The sequence below is a fragment of the Rutilus rutilus genome (assembly GCF_951802725.1).
Source record: "Rutilus rutilus genome assembly, chromosome: 14".
NCBI lineage: Eukaryota > Metazoa > Chordata > Actinopteri > Cypriniformes > Leuciscidae > Rutilus > Rutilus rutilus.
The window spans coordinates 23,476,294-23,501,866 of NC_140219.1; the positions used below are offsets into that span (position 1 = coordinate 23,476,294).

At 38.3% G+C, this 25,573-nt stretch overlaps 1 protein-coding gene across 4 annotated transcripts; it reads right to left on the reverse strand.

The window, feature by feature from the left end:
* Positions 1-209: 209 nt before the first annotated feature.
* On the reverse strand, positions 210-24,076 carry arhgef37 (Rho guanine nucleotide exchange factor (GEF) 37). Of its 4 annotated transcripts, none has more exons than XM_084430450.1 (14): positions 23,731-24,076; positions 19,850-20,238; positions 16,262-16,560; positions 15,603-15,732; positions 14,698-14,845; positions 14,346-14,545; positions 14,074-14,204; positions 12,814-12,918; positions 12,408-12,521; positions 10,386-10,703; positions 8,783-8,911; positions 6,680-6,875; positions 5,520-5,692; positions 211-3,139 (listed from the first exon to the last, which is right to left on the reverse strand). In XM_084430450.1, exons 3-14 carry the CDS (start codon positions 16,547-16,549, stop codon positions 2,930-2,932), a joined length of 2,142 nt encoding a protein of 713 aa, XP_084286576.1. In that variant the 5' UTR covers positions 16,550-16,560; positions 19,850-20,238; positions 23,731-24,076; the 3' UTR covers positions 211-2,929. The 4 variants fall into 4 exon arrangements, with proteins under 4 accessions (XP_084286573.1, XP_084286576.1, XP_084286574.1 ...); XM_084430448.1 differs by having other exon boundaries at positions 19,826-20,238; XM_084430449.1 differs by having other exon boundaries at positions 19,826-20,238; positions 23,719-24,076.
* Between the last annotated feature and the right edge of the window lie 1,497 nt (positions 24,077-25,573).

Genomic DNA, 25,573 nt, shown 5'->3' on the forward strand with positions numbered 1-25,573 from the left:
AGAGGAAGAGAAGGGCTAGGGCACGATTTGATGTAATGTGAGAGACGCCACCTCCCAGAGGAGGAAGAGGAACAGCAGCCGCAGTTCCAAAAAGCTCCTACAGGGGGCGCCATAGAGGGATCCTGCCGACAAGCGGCTATTTTTAGACCATTGAATAGAGAAATGTATTTATAGAGCTTTGAGTTCTGTCGCATAGAGGAAGCAGTAGCTTTAGGGGTTCAGAGGATCAAAGCTTAGCTGACAAGCAGCTCTTAACGGAAGTAGGAGAGATTGACAGGCGGTGCACTCTTCGGACAACGAACCGCAAGTGTGTCTACTCTGCCCGCAGCACGACAAAACACAGTCATCATCAGCTCTGCCGTGGTGACATTTGCACATTCTCACAGGAATAGCTGCACTTGGGCTAAAAGCAGCCTCCAACCCAATGCACATCTCCAAAAGAAACCTCTGCAGTAGACAGAAACACTCAGCCTTGTTCACGTCAGTGTTTTAATCTGCTGGTCACAAATAGAGCATTCCGAGGTCAGGCAGAAGATTTCAGCCAAAGCTGCTCGCTGTACAGCTTCTCAAAATAACAGCAGACATGTGAAGAAATGAGGCTGATTTCAACAGTTCTGAAGGCTTAATTCAAGACTGAATCAGTTCAGTTTTAGAGTGGACATGAGGAATAATAAATAAATCTCTCTTCAAAGTCATACATGTATGTACAGATGATGCAATATTCAGGGGGTAATATCACCAGGAGGAAAGCAGCTGGGAGATGGATCCCTGTTAAGGCGATTGTGAAGATCAGATGAATAATACATGATTCTGTTTGGGGGATTAATCCAACACTGAGTAAAGGTAACTTCAAAAGGAGTCTTCACAGAGGATGCTCTGGTGCCTCTAGTGGACAGCAGATGCAACTGCAGGCAGACAGTTGTTTATGACGGACACTGCAGCAGATCCTCTGCACGTTTGAATCTTGCAATAAGTCCTTCGTCACAGAGGTTATGAAGTAAGCAACACAAGAACAATGCAGTTCTGAACCTGCATGCAAGCAATACGAATAGCTTAACATCATTACAGTGTCTTTGATATCCACCACCCAGTGGCTCCAAAGAGTATTTGGACATTTAAGATGCAATTAAAAATGTATGAATGTCATTGCATTAATAAATAAATATCAATCCAACCAGCACATGCAAACAAATCATAATCATGTGTATTTCATCACATTAACTATTAACTACTAATGTTTGACAACTAGAAAGTATCACTGCACTTTATTTTATAGTACATGCACTTATGTGCACTTGCAGTGTACTTACCTAAGAAAGTACTAGGTAATATAAAGTAACTACATGGGTTAATGTTAGGTTTAGGGGTAAGGACAGGGCTAGTAGCCTACCTAGTTATTAACCAGTTAATTCAATTACTATAATAAGTACATAGTATGTACAGGACTGTAAAATAAAGTGCTATCCTTTTTTGAGTGGTCGACTGATATCGATTTTTTAATGGTTGATAGCAATGCCGATATTTTTTGAGAGCAGGGAGGCCAATGGTTGATATAAAACCGATATATATGATATCATACAATTTAAATGTAAAGATAGTAAATATCACATATTGCAATGAAATTTGTATTTATTTGATGCAATATTTTACAAAGTATTTTGAAAATGTATAAATATGAAAAAAATGACCGAACTTAATTTAAAAGTAAACCTGCAAAATAAAAAGATTTATACTTAAGATAGCAACTTCTTGATTCTGTAATCATATTATAGTATTTTTCACAGAAAGGACGCAAGACGTAAACTCAGTAATCTGGCAAATCTGTGCGCACTGGGAATCATATTTTCTCAAATAAAGACCTGCTGATGCTAATATTATGTATAGCACAGCATAGTTTGAAGTGAAGAACTTCATGCGTTCATGTGTTTCCAGTGACAACAGAATTCTCCTTTCCGCCTCCAATTTGGAGAACAGGAGATCTAAGGCAATCTCATCACTGTCAAAATAAAAGTCTGCCAACATTTATCAGGCAAACAGAAAAAATCTTCAGCTGTTGCAAGTATATTTTAAAAAATTTCAATTACTGGCATAGGCAATATATTGGTCGACCACTTTTTTTGCCTTAATATTGAGCCATATATCTATCGTTTAAAAATGTTCAACCTCACAAACTTCTTTATGTGAAAAGTACTGCTTGGTGTTTTTATGATATCAGTTGGATTGATATTTTGTTATCTATGCGTTAATGACATGCATTATTTTATAGGACAATTAATTTGTGTCCTTAGTGTCCAGCTACTTTTTAGATCCACTGTATACATTTAAATAACAATAAAACTGTCCATCAAGTTTAACTAAAATGGTGCAAAAGCAATAATTTTGTAAGAATATTTTGTAAAATCTAAGTCTGCATGTTAGTCATCTCAAGTAAGCTGTAAACCAGTGCAAAAGCCTCATAAAGGCTTGACTCATAAAATAAAATCCATATTCTCAGCTTCTTCAGTAGTAAGAAAGTGAAGCAGACAAGTTAGTACCAGGGCAGCCAAAAGCATCATTTCGAACGGACAGCTGAGGTGTTGATCCCAGCGGTAAGTGCAGGAAACAGCACACTCCACCAGTAGCTGTGCGCTACAACAGCATGTCTGCATGCCCCTGCAGCTCTTCTCTCATTGGATAAAACTATCTCCCACAGTAACAGCCCTGGGCAAAGCGGAGATCAAGTATATGGACGACCACTCCACAGCAGGGCGCAAGCACCACTCCAGTACATACACCAGTCAAATGAGGCATCAAACAGCAGCCATCCGCCCCCCTCACGTATGAAGAGCCCTAAAGGGAAAGTGCTTCTCATGGTCTGTGTGTATTTGGATACTGGCTAGCAGACTCATAGCAACAGCAGATGATGTTTTGTCATGGATATTATCCACAGTTAGCGATAAGGGAAGGTGGGTGAGGCGATCACAGAGGGGAGGACGGCAAGGTAGTTGGAGGGGACGTAGCCTCTCTGACCACGCGTCTCCACCAGACTCCATTCCTTGTTTCCACGCTTATCGTGAGGCTCCACCACCCGCACCGGCTCACCAGCCCTCAGAGAAATCTCCCGACTGCTCCTCGCGGTGAAGTCATAGCCCGCGTACACCTGCAAATGGAGAACGGAGAGCGTTTCAGTCTGATTGGTAATAAGAGGAGTTATTTTCTGTGAGTTCTGTGAGTCAATGGCTGCGTTTACACTTGGCATTAACATGCGACCTGCATCCGGATGTTGTCCACATACACACTGAAAAGACAAGTGTAAACGCGCTTCTGATCAGAATGTTATCCGATCAGCGTGTCCAGGTGCGGAGGTAGTCGAGGACCCATTGTGATCGGATCTCAGTGTAATGTAAACGCAATCCAGCCATCGTGTCTGCATTCACAGGTGGACGTCACACAAACCCCCCCCCCCCCACTGTCATTATTCCCCCCTCCTCTCTCCAGGAATTGCTGCACGTAGCTGTGTGGTTTTGCGATACAGTCGAGTGCGAAGTACATCGCAAATATACTGAAATGTTTGCCTTCGCACCCGAAAGTTGCAGAACCATTCATTTTCTGTAAAGAACGCGCATTTTTCCCAGCACAGCTGGCAACGTTCTCGGACCCATACGTTTCTCTGTACCGTTTCCATTACGGCATCTATCCACATTATTAGTACTTGTAGCCTCTTCATCCTCCTCATTTTGCGACTGAAAACTGATTTTAAAAGAAAACCCACCACTTCAGGTCGACTTTGCACCATTCCCGCGGGAATGTGAGATCCGATCTGAGATCCGATCTGTTATCCAGATACAGAAGACACTTGATGAGGACAGGTGTAAACACACCGTGTCCTAATTGGCTTATGATCGGATCACGGTGATCACATGTTAATGCCAAGTGTAATCGCAGCCAATGGCAAAACCCACACAAACAGTAAAACCGAATAAGAAATCTGTCTAGAGAATGCATGTGTTTTTTTGAGTGCTCTGTCGATTATATGCAACATCTTTTTAGATTTGAAAGTTGAGTGGTATTTAGTGTTACACAATGTGCTTGAGACATGTTCAAGTGTTAAGAGTGGGATGTTTATGATATTACAGCTCATAAGAGAATAAAAATAGCTGGGTGGAAAAAAGAAAATCTGAAAGGATAAATTAGATGAAGTGCTCCCCCCTGTGGCTAATACCCATAATGCTTTATGAATCATGTTCATTAGTGGTGTTTGCTAAGGCTAGCATCACTACTGATCACACCTTCTCCCAGGGATTTGAACAAACATCTAGCCCTAAAAGTTGAATGAAAAAGTTGCTCTATCCTAATATCAATAACATGCATTTAAAAAAAAAATAGGGAGAATATTAATTTCATGCCGACTTTACACAAAGTGATATTGGTAACAAAAAAATGAACTAAAAAGACTATCATAAAACTAGACTAATATATTTGGTAACACTTTATTTTACAGTGTCCTTGCTACATATGTTACATGTACTTACCATAGTAATAACAGTATGATGCATAATTACATGCAACTAACCCTCAACCAAATCCTAACCCTATTGTAAGTACATGCAGTAAGTACATACTTAAATATATGATTACACTGTAACAATTACACCTTAAAATAAAGTGTAACCATATATTTTAATGACTAACTAATAAATAATAATAGACAAACTCATTTTAGTTTTGATACATGGTATATTTATAATTCATAGCATAAATGTCGAAATAAATTAAAAGAAGATTCTACTATTCAAGAAAGCCCTAAATCATATCTAGGGAGATTATTTTTTGCCAATAAGCAACGTCATAAATATGCTAAAAGCCACCCAGAACACCACTGTGGCGAGTTCTGCATGGGCAAACAACTCACATTCTCTTCACATTCTTTTCTTGAAAAATAAAGCTTTGTAAACGCGAAGTTATAAAAAAATCCACTTGAGACTACAAAAACTGGATATATAATTGATCTGGGAGCTGTAAATGTTAGCCAGTCGTGTTTTCTCGCAAGCTGAAAGAGAATTTCTGCACTGTCACAGTCACAATGATAAACAACCTGTTAAGGTTGTTCAGAAAAATGTCACATTTTTACAGTCACAAAAGCAGTGTGTCTCCCACAGTCAAAATCTGCCTCCCACATTATGCTTTCCTAAACATGAAGCCACAATGATATGGAACCATTTGACTGTCAGATCAAGCAGATGACTGAATAAGAGTGTGTATGTGTGGGTGCTGTGTGTGTGTGTGTGTGTATGTGTGCGTGTAGGTGGCCGTGATCGAGTATATCACTTCTTCTGACAAGGAGCGGCAGTTCATTTCTGTTCTTCCAATACTGAATTCACAAATGCGGAAGCGTGTGATTGATGATCATGAGATACTGAAAACCTGCCATCAATCTCCAAAAGTCTCGTTCTGTTTGACACACGAATCAGACCCAGTAATTAGGCGGCCTTATGACCCGTCAGTCAAAGCGCAGGTCTGTGCCTGTGTTTGTCACTCACCTGAAAACAGGGCGTGGCCACGCTGTTTAGGAGCGGCTGGGCTCCGGGTGTGTAGGAGTGTCTTCGGGGTCCTGGACCGGTGGGCACGACGTTCAGATGAGGAGACTGTGGAGGGTCAACGGTCATCTGGTGGTAGCGTGTCAGTTTTGAAGCAGGCACATATCCCCTCGGGCCTGAAGAAAATGAAAAACAAAGTCCTATCAAGACACTCAAATCCGCAAATTTATATAGCTTAATTATGCAGATTGATGAAAGCTGATTTGAAAGAGTGCTTTAACTGTACTTGACCAGCAGATGTCAGTCATAACATTACCAAAGGCTTTCAGCAGCAATTGTTGTACTGGTAATACTATCTAGACTGGGAAAATTATATTTTTTATATATACTTACATAAAATAAGATCCCAGAACAACATTCCTGTCCAAAAAACATAGTCTTAACCCTATTCCTACCCCTAAACCTAACCCATAATTTATCCCTTTAAATCAGAGGGAAATGATAGAGGTGAAAAAGGAGTATAGAAGTGTAGAACCCACTAACCCTTGTTGTAAGCCTGAACTTGACATTAACTGTAAACCGATACCTAAAATCTGATTGGTTGATTTATCTTCACCTCTCTGGGTCCAAGTCAAAACATTAACTACTAAGCAGTGCAACAGAAATGATATGAAAAGCAATTTTAGACAAAATATGAATGTTTAAAATACATTTAGACTATGTTCTCTAGCACCACTTTATTCAAACAGATTAACTATTATTACAGTACACCTCCATTATTGTCATTAGACCTGATCTTTCCATTTTGTAGATGCCACGTTATGAAAATATCACTACATTAAAGTAAGTGTAATTTGTATTATCATATGGTTTATATTTTGCTTTAAAGCAGTTTAATCAGATGGATTTTATATTGCATTAGAGAACGTGAAATCTATGTTGGTAGAGGGGTTGTTCTGAGCATTAAAGCAAGTTTAATTTAAGAAAAGACCTTTTGTTTGCAATTTGTTCTTAGGCCCATTTGCATGCAGAATATGAGAGAATCAAATGGATCAATCTTGTTCACCCAATAATACATGTTCAGGTATAAACTGATTCCAGCTCAGTTGTCTTTAAATGCACTATGACTTAATTCTCCACAGTTTTCCACATGCCAGTTTTACCTCCTGCATCAACTAGCCAGCGGCGACGGTCTCCTCGCGTGTCCATCTCACTGACGACAGCTACCAGCTCTCCCTTACTGAGGGTCAGGTCAAGATCACGGGTGCCCACCACAGGGCCTGTCAGCTGGTAGATCTTCTCCGAGCCATGCTTAGCGTTCAGAGCCTTGAGACGCTGCTCACACGCGGGACTGGGCGGCTGAGACGTCACAGACATGAAACAGAAAAACATGTTTTATTTAGTACCTAATCAGATTTAACGTGATATTGCATGCGACTGAATAAATTACATTTAGAATGTAAATGTAAATGAAGTGCAGTGATTACAGTGCTGGATCACTTTGAACTGAGAAACTGAGAGTGGAAATGAACATGAGAGGAAGATACTCCAATGATTTACATCAGTGATCTACATTTTGATCCCTTTCAGGAAACACGCAGTACTTCTGAAGATTACAGGCCATCTCTCTGTTTGATCCTTCTGCCTTCACTCGAAACTTGTCAGGACAGATTTTAGTAGGGCTGCACGATATTTTAAAAAAATGACATTGCGATATTTTGCGATATATATTGCGATATGAAAACAATTTCACCAGATGACTTGAATAGCACTATTTGGAAAGAATGAATCATTCTAGAATGACTGGGGTGATTTTGTAATAGAGTAAATCTGCATAGAAAGCAATAAACAAATTACACGCATAGATAAATACAATAGAACAAAGATATAAATAAAGGTAAATCTAACTGTATTCAGGTACAGAGTCAGACATTGAATAATCAAATGTAAAATAACAGCATAGTCTTCACTGTATAAATTAAATATAATTAATTTAATTAATTATCTTTGTTAAAGTAGCAAACGTCATTTTTTCTTTCTATTTTGTTGTTTGATTAACATTGGTGACAAACAGCTGCGAGTATATTATAGGGTATATTAAGACAAATGCACGAATCCAATATAATGAATGATATGCATCCGTTTTCTTTCTCAATTGTTTATAACACATAACCGACTGTTTATGAGGATATTCACCAAGACGGGCATTCTAACTTAATTTTGAACGCGAAAAGCTCAGAAATAAGAGAAAGAGCACTGAACTTTGTGTCTGCCCGGCTCTGTGCGCACACAGAAAACAGCGCGCAAGTTCCAGTCTTAAACATGCGCTTGATGTTCAAACTTACAGGACTTAAAAACACATGCAAATGATAAACTTTCACTCTATGATGGTTACACTTTGCAATTAATCCACGAATGGCCCGTACGGATCATGAATCACGGATCAACTATGATGCCTATTCTTGACATCGCACATCGCGATATCGATGCTAAAACGATACATCGTGCAGCTCTATTTCTTAGTGGTGGCAGACATGATATTGATTAGAACCCGAACAATGAGACTCTGGGTAATATCATCTGTTTGTTTGTGTCATTAGCTGTAGTGATGGTCTAATGCCTATGACATGACATCACAGACAGAGAAGAATGAAATATGAAACGTGACAATGGTGCGGTCTCTGCTTACCTTGACAAAAGACAATGATATTAAAATATTTACACAACATGAAATCATAATGGACTCCATTTAATGTAATAAATGCTTCTAGTCTTAATTTCCTAGATTCATCAGTGAACATTCAAAAAAACATTCATCTCCTCTCAAACATCTTTTCTTTTCTGATAATTAATCTTGACCCATAAATATCATAGCTCGGTTTTCACAAACCAATCAAGTTCTAAGGCATGATCAAGCCCCGTCCCCAACATTTTTGGTCAAATACACTACCATTTTGACCGGTAGTATATTTTTGCTGTAATTTGAATTTGACTAAATAAAAAGCAGCTGTTTAGGGCCACCCGTAATTCAGTAACCCCAGGACATGACATATTTTACTACGGTATGTTCGAAATTAATGGATGAATTGATGTAAAACACATGAGGTCTAAATTACATCAAGATGAATGAATGGCTGCATTTAGCTATGGTTGTATTCAACACTGTCCACAGGCACCGTTAAACTGCAGTAAGGGGACAAAGTGTCCAGTAGGAAGACGTCTCCACCCGGCAACAGACAATAGTGCGTCTCTGTGTTGGAACTGACCTGCACAATGGGAGCATTGAGCTCATCTTGAACACTCTGACACAGGCTCTCCATCCTCCTCGAACCCTCCAGCACCGAAGTCTCTGCCCACTTCCAGAACTCACCAGCTTCCAAATAACTGTGTGGGAGCTGCCAGGAGACAGAGAGCAATTCATAAACACTGCCAGCCTGCAAAAAGCTAAATTTAATAACACTTTTCCAACCACATGCTTGCAGTGTCGGTCAGTGGTGGATAAGAGCGTTCAACAGTTCCTGAAATTGATAGGTATTCAAGTGTAATCATGAGGATGAAATAACTACATGACTGTGAAGGTGAATCTCGTGAAACCTATGAAGAACATGTCCAGGTTATAATTTACTCAAAAAAAAAAAAAAAAAAACGTTATATATTTTTATATAATATTTAGCATGACGAAAAAATAACATACAATGTTTTGCACCATTAAGATTTTTTGTATTGTGATATTTTCATGTGAAAATTTTTTATTTAATTTGTAAATGTATATAGTATTTAATTTATGCTGATTTAATATTGTTTTTGTTTTTGTGGTTGATCAAAAAAATTAATATAGGATGATGGATCTAATTGAAAGTAGTAAGCTCATTTATAAATTATTCACCTGGGAATTAGGCACTGTAGAAATTAAATATTCACTTGGTAATCTCTAAGGGTGTGTTCAGGTTTGGTTCGATTTAGGGTGTGTTCACACTTGTAGTTTGGTTTTCTAGGTTATTTTGGTCCAGACCAAAAAAGAAAATGACACATTTAGTACTGGTTCGCTTGGCGTTCACACTGTCATTTTTAACACCTAACCTAAAGAAACAAAACAACAAAAAAAGACGTATATTTTGCAACGGAACTTGTCAAACATCCAAAACAATGCTGTGTGTTGTTCCAAATGCGCTTGTTGTTCATTCTTAGAAATAAAGGTTCAAAAGCTGTCACTGGGGCGGTAATTTTTCAATAGGTACACCTTTGTACATAAAGAGTGCATGTTGGTACCTCAAAGGTACATATTGGTACCTAAATGGTACATATTATAACCTTTTAAAGGGTAGCGTCCCAGTAACAGCTTTTGTACCTTTTTTTCTGAGAGTGTATGTGCATACATATGATGGTATATGATGGAGCTGAGAACTCGTGAAGAGCTTATAAAATAATCCCTGATCCCAGGGGATCTGTTGCGAGGAGACGCGTTTCTGATCATAGGAGCTATGTTGCCCACTATAGTTTGGTACAGGTGTCAGAAACGCCCTGTCCTTGCAGCAAATCTTTATTTGTGTGTGTGAAGGCATTCCTGGCGCTGTTTTGACTCCTTTACACATTTTATAAGACCTTAACGAGTTCTCAACTGGTAAAAATACCGCTTTAGCCCAGCAGGCAACATTGTTTTGGATGTTCGGTAAGTTCCAAAATGTACGATTTTAGATTCAGTGTTAAAAATGACAGTGTGAATGCTAAGTGAACCAGGACTAAATGTATAATTTGGTCTTTTGGTCCGAAACAAGAGAACCAAACTATAAGTGTGAACTAAAGCTCACTGTATTTTGTCCTCAGCCTTTAGTAAAACCTGAGTATTTAATATTTTCCTGTAAAAAGCACCTGATGGGTAAAGCTGCTGGCGAGCTGCTCCATATCCGCCGCCAGGTCCCTCTGCAGGCAGCTGAAGGCCTCTAGCGTGGCCCACAGGAGCTGAAGGGCTTTCCCGTTGAACTGCGGCAGCTCGGTCAGCAGCAGAGTGTTGATGGTCTTGTAGGTGTTAGCTATAGCTTGCTCCTCAAAACTCAGGTTACTCTTCTCCTCGATTAGCTCATAGTCCAGGAGCTTGTCTTGACGTTTGCGGATGAGGTTTCGTGGTCCTGCCATCAGCTCTTGCAGTGAGCTCAAGGGCTTAAAGACTAGTGCCTTCAAACGACTCTCCTGTAAGTAGCAGCAAAAGTGGAGGAAAACAGACGTACAAATTAAGTTCAGGAGGCAAGATACAGTACAAGAAATGTACATGGTTAATTTAATCAATAACCAACAACCGATCGATGATATCATTTTTACACGTCACTTTAATGCATAAACCACTGTCTTCCTCTCAAATAAGAAGCATTCTGCTAAAAAGGGTGCTGTGTGTGACCATTTCAACCATAATTTCAATGGCTTGTGAACAGTTAAAAGATCTTGGCACAATTCGTATCCCTACATGATACATGGTGTTTTTGCAGCTGTATTGGTTCTAGCAGGGTTAGACATTGATGAATGGAGAAAACTAAAGTGGCGAATAGAGGCACCACAGAGAAGAAATACGGTGTCATGACAAATGTTGGTGATCCAGACTTTAGCAAAAGATGCCATATTTAATTTGACATGTACAAAAATGAGGCAGTGAGGGATAGAGGTACAGTGTAACAGAGCTGCAGGAATGAGTACTAAAAACCTGGAAACGAGTTAACATATTACTTACCGTTCAATTGTTCTAAAGTCAAATTTTTTTTTGTTAAATGCCTGAAATAAGGTCTGTAGGTCACACAAGCTCAAGATATTTTGAGGTTTTATCTTACAACATAAAATACATCAGTAATCCCCCTTTATGATTTTTTAAAGTGCTTATGTGTCTTGAAAAAGGCGGTTGCTAACAAGTGGCTAAATGGGACTAGAGGTTGTCGGTAACATTAAGGGCCAGATTTACTAACAGCTTGCACCGGCACAAACCCTCTTTTGGCGTTAAAAAACTACTGTCAGGATTTGCTAAAGACACACAATGAAAAATAGCACTGAAAAGGCGTGGACAGTTATTTTTGTGCCTGACCTTGCGCTCGCCAATTTACTGGTGTTTGCGCACTATTTATTTAACTCACAAAAAAAAGCATGTCTTAAACCAGACGCTAATTTGCACTGCTCTTGGTAGTATGCCATTATGGAAATGGCTGCGTCTGTGTTCTTTAATTTGCGTGTCGTCAGTAGATCATAGGCAGAACTTTCCACTCCCATTGGAGATTTTATGGGATTGCGCTCTCACGCTAATTTGCCGTTTAGCAAATCTGGTCCTAAATATCATCACGCTGAACAGGTAAACTCATCTACTCACTATTCCGTTTTTACTGTCTTGTTTTGTTTGTTGTCTTGGAAAGCACCGGTACTTAAAACATGTCAGTTGTTAGTCACAGAGCTTATTTTCTGCAATTATCCAAAAGTAAATGGGAAAATCCTTTGGCCTATTGTGATGCTTATATCCGGTTTGCCTACAAAATTACATCATCCCTGTACCACTCCAATATGTGTAAATTAATATATGTGTTAAGCTCATGCACCTGGGTGCTGATTGCTCAGTCATAATCTCCAAGAAAAAAAAAGAACATGTCCTAAGACTTAATTTTTTTAGGTACAGTACAACATATTGAACAGTCATTCTGTCCATTCACATCCTTGTTTCATTCATGCCAAATAAAATGACTTATACTCAATTAAATTAAAACTCTTATACTCATTTTCGCTAGAGAAGCTGTAAAGCTTGAAGATGTACACTAAGGATTTTAAGTTTCCCTCCCAAAAAACACAACTTAGTTTGAAAGATTCACAAGAACTAAATCTCTCAGAATGTCTGTATGTCAGACTGTAATCTCCTTAAGGTCTTACATATGAGGGGTAAATCCACTGTCTGAGTGCTACTGTGATTTCTTTAGAGAACAAGGCAGTTTTCTCCCCTTCCAGATCAAGATCAGCTTCCTCTGGTCTGCAGCTGAGGAACCGCTGTACACAGAAACAGAGCTCAGATGGTTAAATAAATCTTTACAAACACTCCAAGCGCACAGCCATAATCTCAACTTCACAATTTTCAGAAACCCCTTCCATCTGCCCTGGGATCAACCCTCACACATTATTTCGCTTTCAATCACCAGCTGGAATAACAATGGAAAATGTTGAGTTTGATCCATGGGCGTACTTGCTTCACATTGAGGGAACACCAAAACAAATGAGAAGATCAACTCTTTAAGTTAATTTGTAACTATAGCCATTAAGAGAAAGAACAGTAAAAGCAAACCTGTAGATGGTGGAGATAAGCCTCCATGTTATCATGAAGCTCTGAGACGCCCCTCTCCAGGACAAAGAAGAAGCCAGCAAGAGCATCATATTCTTCATCCTTTACCTATGATGGGATTGATATACAAATCATCATGTAAGAATTATTTGTAAAAAGTCATCTTATGTGGCAATGGTGTCTGATGCTATATGGAAACAATGTGGTTCTTTCAACATGCCAAACATTTCTGTTCCTTTGTTTACACCAAGCATTGTTCTTCAGTGTAGTATCGTAGGGTAGGGTACCGAAACCGGGCACAGATATGGAACCGGTAACTAAGTACCGGCATGTAACCGGGCCGAATCAAATTGCAGATTTCGGTGCCTCATTTCGGTGCAACTTAAATGCCTCAGCTGTCGGTTGAAATATTTGCCGTCTGGTTCTCCGAAACGGACATAAGAAGCATCATCACTGCATGTGATCGCTAGTTAACCCTTTGACGCATTTGATCGTTCACACCGGTGGGATTAGAATGTTCAGATTCTAAATTCAAATTTGCGTTCGCGCGTTGGCTGGCGCTGAGCCAGGCTGGCGCTGTCATATTATATCACAACTATTCAGTGTTTTCAACCACATAAGGTTTATTTTAGGTTTCAGACATTTAAATACACATAAGTACTAGTAAAATAACATTTATAGTTTGTAAAATACACACTGATGTCTATGGAAGCAACAATAACAATCCTTTCAATTATAAATTGATGAAGTGTTTAGATAGGCTACACATTGTGTAGGTAACTATAAAATTGACTCCGTTCTTCTCACACTTCACCAGCCACTTTAATGCTCAACCTTGTGCACTGTGCAATAAGTCAGGAGAGGTGTCGTATTTTGGCCAGAGAAGGCAAAAAATTGTGAAAAGAAATGCTGAAATCTAAAACTGGTTTGTAGCATACCGAATACAGACTACTTTGCTGTTATTAGTACTGTAGTACTTTAATGTTATTTAGTGTTAAATTATTGTATTTGGGTTAGGTGGCTTAGGTTTTATTGTTAATTGTTATGTAAATTTGTTGTGTTTTGTATTTAATTGTATATATATATTATTTTTTTTATCAATAAAAAAGCCATTCTTTAATGTCATTCACCATCATTTTGAGGCTCTTTTTTTTTTTAAGTATCGGTTCAGGAAACGGTACCGTTTTAAAAGTATCGAATTTGGCACCGGTATCAAAAAAAAAAAAAAAAAACGATACCCAACCCTAACTGTTTGTCAGTTACCTTTGGCACCATTCCTGTCTCATGCTTTATGTACTGGCTAAACCGGGCTGTCTTCTTGGCAATGCTGTGGCCACTGAGTCGATTGATCTTGTCCTTGATGGTCAGGTTCTCTGTCTTCTTGTACTTGTCAGCTGTGACAGTCAGAGAATGAGAATAATCAAGCAAATCAAAACCTCAAGCATTTCATTCATGTTTTCATGCTATGATTAACAATGGATTTGCATACTTTGCTTCGGTAAGCTTCGCTGTCTAAATTGCGTGCATGTTCTCACCCACTTCACGGAAACGTTTGTATTCATTGATCCTGCAGTTGATCTGGACCGCGGTGTGAGCGGTGTGCTCCAGGATGAGGTAGGCTGGGTGTTGGGGGTCTGTGTGTTTCTGGATGGTCTGGAGCAGCAGGGGGTAACGGGCGATTCTCTGAACCGGCATCACCAGGAAGAAACTCAGAGTGGACGCATTCACATCAGGACTGAAGACAGACGGGATCAGGGGTCAAAAATGGAAGGAATGTTGGGTAATACACTGGTGTATTTGTCTAGGAAGTCATTGTGCTCTCAAGGAGTTGTTCGAGACATACACAACCTCAACACAACACAACATGGTTGTTGTTTATGAACTTACGCAGATGACTTGATGATTCGGATCATTTCTAACCACAGGGCCTCTTTCTGTTTGTAGCTGTTCTCTAGAGCAGTGATGTTGTTGTAGTTAGCAAGATATTCCTTATAGGCCATCTCTATATCTTGAGACAGACTAAGGAAAGAGTCACCTGAGAGAAAGAATAAGATACTTTAATAATAAAAAAATATACATTTTTATAATATAAAACAAGATTTACATATTTTCCATACAACATATAGTACACTACCGTTCAACAGTTTGGGGTGAGAGTTATTTTTTCTTTTTAAAGAGAGGATGCATTAAACTGATCAAAAGTGACAGAAAAGACATTTATACTGTTTCAAAAGATTTCCATAAAAAAAAAAAGGTTTTCTTTTGAACTTGAACTTTTTTGAGAAAAAAAGTCTCATGATTTCCACAAAAATATCAAGCAGCAATGTCTTTAACAATGATGATAAGAAATGCTTCTTGAGCAGCAAATCAGCATATTAGAATAATTTCTGAAGGATCTTGTGACACTGAAGACTGATGTAATGATGACAAAAAAATCTGCTTTGCCATAAAAAAGAAAAAATTAAATTCTAAAATATATTAAAACAGAAAAGTTATTTTTCAATGAAATAATATTTCACAATATTACTGTTTTTACTGCCTTTTTGATCAAATAAATGCAGCCTTAGTCAGCATAAGAGAGATCCAAACAGAAGGAATTTACACATAACATTCTAAACCTCAAACATCATTATGCTCATCTTGAAATTCAAGTTCTGGATTCTTCAACCATGAGCTCAAGGAAAAAAAGATGTTAATCCGCAGGTGGGCATGACACACAGACAGCATGACTGCGACAGAACTGAGCAAATCGAAAGTGAACTGGAAATTCCAGTCTGTCCGGCTGTACTCACACACAGTTTGCAGGTATTTCGGATCGCTGTGAGGTATCTGTGCCTGGTCTAGGAGGCTCAGGAGTCTGCTGGAAACATTCATCACTTCATCAATGTGCTGGAACATGTTCTCTAGGTTCGGTGGAGGAGGCTGCAAGGGACCCAATAATACATGTTATTATTAAAGCTTGTTTACCTACAATGGTTATACATTTCAAATATGAGAGACGCAAAATCATTTAGTCCCACTTATGAGCCATTTCTGCTTTATGGCCCATTCCCTCCTGGTTTGAATCAAATATTAATATAAGTATAATCCGAATTCGATTGATTATTCTTATTATATGATGTCCTATTATTTACCTTATTTCTTTGATATTGCTTCTTTGTATATTGTTTGTTGTTTATGTTTGCTTGGTTTTTGATCATGTCATAAGTTCTTGTTTTTATAGAAGTAGTATGTTGGCCTGTAACTAATGAAAGAACACATTTACTTAAAGTAGAGTTTAGAGGCTAATTGTTGTATTATCTGATTAGATTGTTAATATGTTTATATAGGAATGATAGAGTGCTTCAATGGTATTTCAGTGGTGGTGGAAGCAATACATATACAACACAGAAGGCAGTTGGTCTTGTAAATAACAGATGTGTGGCAAGTGACTACAAGAGAACTTGTGTACCTGGAGTTTCTGCAGGTTGCTGTTGATGGTGACTGTACAGAGCTGCATATGTTTCAGGTAGTTCCTCTCAGTCTGCACCAGCTCATCTATAGACATGAGCTGCCTCTGAGCGTCCCTCTCTCTGGCTGCGGTCTCCTCTGTTGCGGCCCGTGCCTTTCTCTCTTCTTCATTCTCTTCCTCTTCTGCAGGCTCTTCCAGGGTGTCGTTCATTTCTTTAGTTCCTTCCTTCTCCTCTATGATCTCGTCCTTTGCCATCAATCTTACGTTTGCCTTCAGCGAATTCGCCATAGCAGGAATGCCTAAAATGCATATAGAGGTGGTTTAACAGCTTTTACATTTCTAAAGAACTTAATAGGTAGCACGGTTTACCTGTCCGATGGTAATGCACAATATGTACAGTTGTGCTCAGAATGAATCATACCCCTGGTAAATATGATCAAAAATGGCTGTAAAAAAAATAATCTGCATCGTTTATCCTTTTGATCTTTCGTTAAAAAAATTGGCAAAAATCTAACCTTTCATTGAAGTAAAAGAATTGAAAGTGGGGGGGAAATCACATTATGAAATACATGTTTTTCTCCAAAACACGTTGGCCACAATTATTGATACCCCTAGAATGTTTTATGAATAAAATATCTCTGAAGTATATTCCCATTAATATTTACCTTTTTTTAGCACACCAGGGTGACTAGGAACATGAATGACTAGCTATGACTTCTTGTTTCACAGGAGTTTAAATATGAGGAAACAGAAAGGCCAAATTCCCTTAATCATCCATCACAATGAGTAAAACCAAAGAATATAGTTTTGATGTGCAGCAAAAGATTGTTGAGCTTCACAAAATAGAAAGTGGCTGTAAGAAAATAGCTAAAGAATTGAAAATCCCCATTTTGACCATCAGGGCAATAATTACGAAGTTATAATCAATTGAAGATGTTACGAATCTGCCAGGAAGAGGACGTGTGTCTATATTGTCTTAATGGACAGTGAGGATGAAAGTTTGAGTGGCCAAAGACTCTCCAAGGATCACAGATGGAGAATTGCAGAGATTAGTTGAGTCTTGGGGTCAGAAAGCCTATTTATATATATATATATAAAAAATATATATATTCAAACAACCCTTACACAACCACTTGTTGTTTGGGAGGTTTTCAAGAAAAATGCTCCTCGCTCCTCCAAAAACAAACTCCAGCATATTCAGTGGTCAGACACGACTGGAACTTCAAACGGCACAGGGTTCTGTGGTCAGATAAAAAAAACAAAAAAAAAGAAGCTTTTTGGCAGCAAACACGCTAGATGGGTTTGGTGCAAACAAGGATAAAAGTACCCCATGTGTACAATTTAATATACCATTGGATCTTTAATGTTGTGGGCATATTTTTCTGCTGGAGGTCCTGGACTTCTTGTTCAGATACATGGCATCGTGGATTCTATCAAATATCAACAGATAAAAAAAATTCAAACCGGGCGGCTTCTGCTAGAAATCTTATAATGGGCCGTGGGTTGAATCTTCCATCAGGACAACGATCCGCTCCGACACACTCTTGTCAGGTGTTCTCCAAACTCATCAGGCATTATAGAAGAAGACTCAGAGCAGTTATCTTGGCAAAAGGAGATTGCAAAAAGGTATTTAATAAAAGGGTATCAATAATTGTGGCCAACGTCAACGTGTTTTGGAGAAAAACATTTATTTCATAATGTGATTTTCCCCCCCACTTTCAATTCTTTTACTTCAATGAAAGGTTAGGATTTTGCCAATTTTTTGAATGAAAGATCAAAAGGATAAACGATGCAGATTTATTTTTTACAGCCATTTTTGATCATATTTACCAGGGGTATGATTAATTCTGAGCACGACTGTATATAACCCTTAAGATATTCAATTAGAAACTGTGTTGTGTACTTGGACAGTAAAATAAAGACTGTAGCTTGATTCAGTGTTATTTTAGTGTTTTTTTATACACTGTTATACAGTTTATATTAATATTCTGAAAGTAACTTTCAGCTTTTGTTTTAATAACATTTTTTAGTAATCCTCTTATGTGTTTTTGCCATTTTATTAAGTTTATTCTGCTTTATTTTTATTTAATTATAGTACAAAATTAGCCATTTTGCCCTGGCAACTAACTGAAATTAAGTTTTTCATGTAATATTTATATTTTATTTCAGCTTCATTTTAATTACCAAGAACTTTCAAATAGGGATGCACGATATTGAATAAAACGCGATATCTCATTAAATAATGTGATTTTCAATATGCGATACAGCTTAAAGTGTGTAAAAAAACAAATTATATTTAAAATGATATAACCTACATACATGTTTCACATTATTTTTGTCAGTAGAAAGCATCCCTACAACTTCTGAAAGTGTACAGCAGTTTTACTGTAGCATAAGTAGTAAGTGTCATTTTAACATCAGTGTGAAACGGGGTTTTTTATTCAGAAACTGAATAATCAAATGTAAAAATAAAACACTGCCTAGTCTTCACTGTATGAATTAAATACATACTGATTCTTATTAAAGCTACAAAAGTTATTCAGTCAAGTGAGGGATTTTGTTCATGACACCAGTTATTGCAAGCCGTTATGATATACATATCGCGATATGTACATTTGCAATATTTTGATACATTGAGCAGCTCTACTTTCAACAAATTTTAAATAATTTTAGTTAAGAATCGCTTGATTAGGCTAAAACCCACTGTAGTAGTAACACATGTAAACATACTTACTTGCACTCCCACTGACAGTCACTGTGCATTTGAATAATTTGAACTCAAATAGCCAAGTCTCACTAAAAAATAATGAATTACGATTGCTTTCTAGCTGCAATTAGTTGTCAGTGTGTAAACGCCCCTTAAAATAATGCTGATCTTGGATTGTATGAACTGCATAAACTGCATGAACTTCCATTTTAAGCTCATTCATCACAATTATGTTAAAGCTGACCATCAATCAAGACTATTACACACATAAACCAGACTCGGCCATCACACTATAAGGACCACCCATAAAGGGCTGAGTGCTCTGTATTGTCACCTCCCAGAGGGGGTGAAACACCATGTGTCTGAAGACTTCCACTTCCATGGATGATGCTATCAAAGACAGCTTTTGATTGCAATTGTAATAAAACGTACATGTATATCCAAAAAAGAAACAAACTGAGGACAAAGTCTGACTAAGCAAACTTTTATGATATTTGCGCAGTCACTGAAGATAATTAAAGGTTCATAGAACATCAACACCTCTGTTACAATTCCAGCTACACCCACAAGCACATAGATAGATATGCAAGCACATCTATAGACAAACAAAAACTGTAAGCACAAATTTCACCACATCCGTAGCCATTAATAAGGAAACAACACTTGTAACAAGTGCTCAAGACAAGCACACTCAAAGCGAAAACCACAAACTCAGCATGTTGCGCAGAGCTTACGCTCGCTCACTAAGAGCTTTAACAGTGGTGCACTGCAGTATGGCAAACCCGTTCTTAAGGACTAAAGAAATGACAGGTTTACTACAAGAACAATCCCAAAAAAATAACCAAATGCATAATTACCTTTACAGAATGGGAAAAACTAACCCTTGGAGTCTCTTGCGCTGGAAAAAATTAGGTGTGCAGCTGGGGAAAGCCCAGGCCAGACTCTCAGACTGGTGTAAGTTTGTCCACTGAGTCACACTGCAGGGCCTCATGTGGCACGGGTGTGTGAGGGAAGGGGGGATGGGTGGGTCAGCTGGGAGGTGGGATTTTAGCAGTGGGGATCCCGGATAGGACACACACTTTAATGAATACACAGATTGACTGCAGTATCCATTGGGAAGGAAGTGATGCCTGAGCAGGATGAAGCTGATTGGATGGCAGGAGTTCAAGAACTGGTGTACAACACACTCAGCTGTGCAGCAAATGCAGTAAACAAAAGCCCCATGTGGCCAGGAAAGAACATGCCAACTTGAGTGAGTCAGAGGTCAGAGCTGTTAAAAAACAAAAGCCATTAAGCCAACTATTTTAGACACATTCTTCATGATGTAAACGGACACAAAGTGTTTTTAACATTAAGATTTTAAGAATACAAATTGAGATCATAACACTTATACAAGTTTGAAACCCCATTGAAAATCTAGGATTTTTTTTACTCGTTTAGACCTTGAAATAAACTGAATTTTAGGATTTGGGATCTTGCACTGTAGTAGTGGGGTACAGTTGTTATATTATGTTATATATGTGGGGTACAGTTGTTATAAAAGGTCCATTGTTATATTGTCAATAATGTATAAACCATATAAAAGTCACTTTCAAACCAAACTGTTTTCTGTTCGCCAAAGAGGCAAATCCGCATGACCAACTTGAACCTATTGCGAAATCTGTGTGCGGAAATATTTCACCATGGACTGAACATGAACAATGGTAAATTTGACCGCACCATAAGACATTAAGAAATGCTTGTTAATTCTTTTCAAGCAGACTTGTCTTCACATTGTTATGCTGTTAATGTAATTAATAATGAGAAAAAAATACTGATGTATATTGCAGTATTGAATTGTATAAGAACATAAAAAAAAAGTAGAGACAGATCTCCATTTGTTTTAAGCTTTTTGCAGTTTAATAAAAAAAAGACTTTAGAATCTATACCTTAAACGCACTACAAATCACTTTAGATACAAATGGATGGATACATGTGCCAAATTTAAAGTACAAATATTCAGAGTAATTTCTCAATTAATATGAGGTTTGTACTCACACTTTGTACTCATACTCATACATACATTGTACTAAATGAACATACATATAACATAAGTATTAGCCTAGATAACTTTGTTTAAAGTCACCAGGAAATCAAAATTCTTGACATGCGAGAACCAATGCGGTTCATTCTCATGTTACGCAGCACGTTTGAGCTTCTGCAAGAACCAATGAGGTTCATTCTCGTGTTACGCAGCACGTTTGAGCTTCTGCAAGAACCAATGAGGTTCATTCTCGTGTTACGCAGCACGTTTGAGCTTCTGCAAGAACCAATGCGGTTCATTCTCATGTTACGCAGCACGTTTGAGCTTCTGCAAGAACCAATGAGGTTCATTCTCGTGTTACGCAGCACGTTTGAGCTTCTGCAAGAACCAATGAGGTTCATTCTCGTGTTACGCAGCACGTTTGAGCTTCAGCAAGAACCAATAGCCGCGTTTCCACTGTCGGGCCAGGGCCGGGCCGTGCTAGTGCGTGCCAGGGCCAGTCGCGTTTCCACTGTCACTTCCGGGGCTTGATCGGGGCTTACTCGGGGCCAACGGCCAGGATTTCTGGCCCGTCGAATACCTTGGGCCAAAGCGGGCCAGCTCGGGCTAGAGGAGTGGTTACCAACAGAGGAGGAGTTTACCGTTGGGAGACGGCAGCGCCGGATGATTCTGTCAGCATTAAATACTTAAAAATAAAGTAATTTAAATCGCGTTCATGTTTGAATGCCTTCTGTTTGTGATGCAAAAGACTATGCGCGCTAGCCGTTACCATAGTAAACATAGTAAACGCTTGAAGATACGCATAGTAAAAAAAAAAACATAGCGAACGCTTGAAGAAATCAGACCAATCTTAAAGGCTATCACAGTCATGTTTTTCACAGCCTACGTCTCGTCTCTTTAAACCGGACTATCAAAAAATAAAGTAACTTTTTTTTTCGGGAGCTTCCTCTGTTTCTCTGACTGAAAATATCTGTATGGGAGTCGAGAGAGAGAGTGCTAAAGCTCCTCAGGTCGTATGGCATATATTTGTAGAAATTATAATTTTTTCGAAATGTGATGTAAATATGTCCTGTAACTAAGTTACCAGATAAAGAAACAGACGCGACTGAAAAAGTAAGTGTGTCCTCTTTCTTTTGTGAAATAGACCTAACGGTAATTTATTTCTGAGTGACTAATGTGCCATTTTTACATAAATTAATTCATTATGATCAATGTATCACTTTTTATTGTAAACCTGTGGTAAAACATCGATGCTTGGGTTTTAAATATTCAAGTAGCTGCTAAACAAACAAACAAAAAAAAAAAAGCTAGCAAACGGCCGCTTTATCGTGTTTGTTTTCAACGCTGTTTCCAGTGATTTCTGATTAGTTTTCTTATAAAACTTCCATTTGTTGGTGAAATGATGGGTTAGTGTGACGTTGTCTCAGAGAGGCGTGTTACGGGCGTGTTTTAGTGAAGCGCTGTGGAGCTTCTGGCCCGACAGTGGAAACGCATGCCCGGTGCTATTGGCCCGAGGCTATTAGCCCGGCACGGCCCGTTTAAAGCCCTGGCCCGGCCCTGGACCGACAGTGGAAACGCGGCTAATGAGGTTCATTCTCATGTTACGCAGCACGTTTGAGCTTCTGCAAGAACCAATGAGGTTCATTCTCATGTTACGCAGCACGTTTGAGCTTCTGCAAGAACCAATGAGGTTTATTCTCATGTTACGCAGCACGTTTGAGCTTCTGCAAGAACCAATGAGGTTCATTCTCGTGTTACACAGCACGTTTTGGCTTCAGCAAGAGGGTTGTTCTTGCGAGTCAAGCAGGTTTGGTTGAGCTTCTGTTTATGAAGCATCAAAGTGTCAGTTGCGTAGCGGTCAATGGTGGGAGAGAAAGCTCTCAGATTTCATCAAAAAGATCTTCATTTGTGTTCCGAAGGTGAACGAAAATCTTACAGTGTAATCTGAGAGCTTTCTGTCCCTCCATTGACAGGTTTGGAATGACATGGTGAGTAATTAATGAAATAATTTTCATTTTTGGGTGATCTATACCTTTAAGGTGTCATGTCAACTGCAGCCTGCAGCCTTAAGTGGGAAGTGAAGTGGTATATTTTCTCAGTTTATTTATTACCATAACAATAAGAAAAGTACACTGTATAGATTTAACATAGCGTTTAGCCTCATAGCATAATTGCCTAAGTCATATTTCAATGTTTTTGGAAAACAAGACAAGTTTTGCAACAGTGGTAGGACAGTAAAGTTAGGCAGATATCACAATTTGGCCAAAAAATGACTTAGGCAATTATGCTATGAGGCTAACGATAGGCTATAGTGATAACAAAACAAACAAGAAAAAAATGCAAATAAATTAAACTGGTTAAAATTTAAATGTGAACTCATACACTCAATCCTCACTTAGTCACATGACATAGCCTAATACAAAATTCCACATTAAACATCGTAAAACAAATAGTTCACTCAACAATAGAAATTATGCTACTATTTTCACACCCTCGTGTAAGAGTTACAGCTCATAAATCCTTTTCTATACAATTAAAGTAAATGGTGACTGACTGTCATTATGTGTCATCTTAATTTTCCACGTAAGAAAGTCAGTCACACGGGATTGAAGCAAAATGAGCTTGAGTAAATAATGGCAGGAGTTTCATTTTGAGTGAGCTGTCCCTTTAATGTAATGTTTGAAATCTCGAATGTAGCATTAAATGTATTACACGTTTGCATCTCACCTGTGTTCTTACCTGTATTGTGTTTACAGCGGAGATTCCTCGGGCGCAGAACACAGAAACATCGCATCTACGAGCACTTTAACGCTCTGCCAAGTTTAAGCCGACCTCGAAAGCGAGACTGACTGATGTTGCTTTTAATGTCACCTGTTATACGGTCCTCGCGCTCAGTAACAGGTTCACGCGCAAGGCCCAGCGTCACGCATTCCGATCATTCCGCGCGAGTGCCTTAGTCATGAGAAACATGACATACATTGTTTTTCTCATTCGCATATTAAATCGGATAAATGCTGCAGAGAGGCATCTGATGCGTTGATTTCTTAGAAATGTTAGTAGCCACGCAGTAGTGGTAAACCAGAAGACAAACCGTAACCGTTGTTATGGTAAAGGTTATCTGGGAAACAGAGACATCGCGTGGACGCCTGGGGTACGGCTACTGATCTCTTTCATTTTAGACGGATCATATATCAGTGGAAACAGCTCAGTGCTTATGGAATCTAATAGATGTAAGTAGGCTAGGCCTACACCTCAAATTCGGTTGTTTCCACATACACTCCACTAGTGTGGGTTATAACACTAAAATAAAACATAGACATTTTGGTAACACTTTACAGTAAGGTTCATTAGTTAACATTAGTTAACTACCTTAGTTAATATGAAATAAGAATTAACAATACTTATTCAGCATTTATTAATCTTAGTTAATTAAAATCAAAGGTTGCATTTGTTACAACCTTACATGAACAAACAATGAACAGCTGTATTTGTAGGCTATTAACTAAAAAAAAATAATAAATACTGTAACAAATGTTTTGCTCGTTAGTTCACGTTAGCTATGCATTAACTTGTTAACTAATGAACCTTATTGTAAAGTGTGACCGACATTTTTGAATTTAGTCCATTAAAATTTGTGTGATTTTTTTGTTCATCCTCATCCTCCATAAACCAGACAATCTTACCACAGTTTTTTTTGTTTTGTTTTTTTCACATTTTCCATCTGTCTTGCTTGTCATTTACAGAAGGCTTACAGACAGAAGATTTTAATAAAAGCACTAAAAGAAAATGCTATAAAATGTTCCCTATACATGCTAAACAGTTTACTTTTCCTACAACAGCACCACAAATCTTCTTAAATTGTTCTTAGAAAGGTCTAATTTTGCATCCAGCTGACAGGCTAGCCATGACATTTAACGTAAAGTAAAAAATGAGGTAAAGTCGTGACTACGCACACATTTAATTGTCTGACATTTAGTGCATTCCACACATAACTCTTCCATGAATGCGTGTTTGATTCCAACTCAGATTGGAACCGCTGTGGTTTCCTGGTTATTGATATTGGTGAGGTAAATTGTAGCTTCTTCCGAGAAAAAGCAATTCAACACATGAGAATGAAGGCTGCGCACACATTATAGGTCAGTTTTACACTTCTATGGCAACAGATAACAGCCCAACCCTATCAAATAAACTACAGCACAGAAACAGCAACCTGTCATTATGTCCTCTAACCATCAATGCAGTCAACACTAAACAAGAGTAGAATGATAAAAAATTGCTTTTTAAAATTAACATTATAAAAATACTGTATAATATATGATTATACGTTCCAGGCCTAAACAACAAGACATGAAATGACAGATTTCTTTTGGTAATGATATCACCACTCTCCACATACTGTATATATTTGGTGGGAACATCTGTCTTTGGACGAAGTTAAGCAGAAATCCCTTGAGAGGGGATATTTTCTTTAATTTAGAATCATTCATTCAAAATGAGTATGGGTGAATCACTCACCAGAAAAGGCTAATTTAGTCCTCTGTCTCCTGATGATCCCCATCATTTGTAGTGTGATAGCCAACAG

Bases quoted from the DNA above. Each gene is read 5' to 3' on its own strand.
- arhgef37 (XM_084430447.1), bottom strand. From the start codon at position 23,785: ATGCGATGTTTCTGTGTTCTGCGCCCGAGGAATCTCCGCTGTAAACAC. The intron at 14,205-14,345 runs GTGAGAACATGC...TGACTGTCACAG, and splicing joins CAAACGTTTCCGTGAAGTGG to CTGACAAGTACAAGAAGACA. The intron at 8,912-10,385 runs GTGCTTTTTACA...GTCTCCTGGCAG, and splicing joins CCAGCAGCTTTACCCATCAG to CTCCCACACAGTTATTTGGA.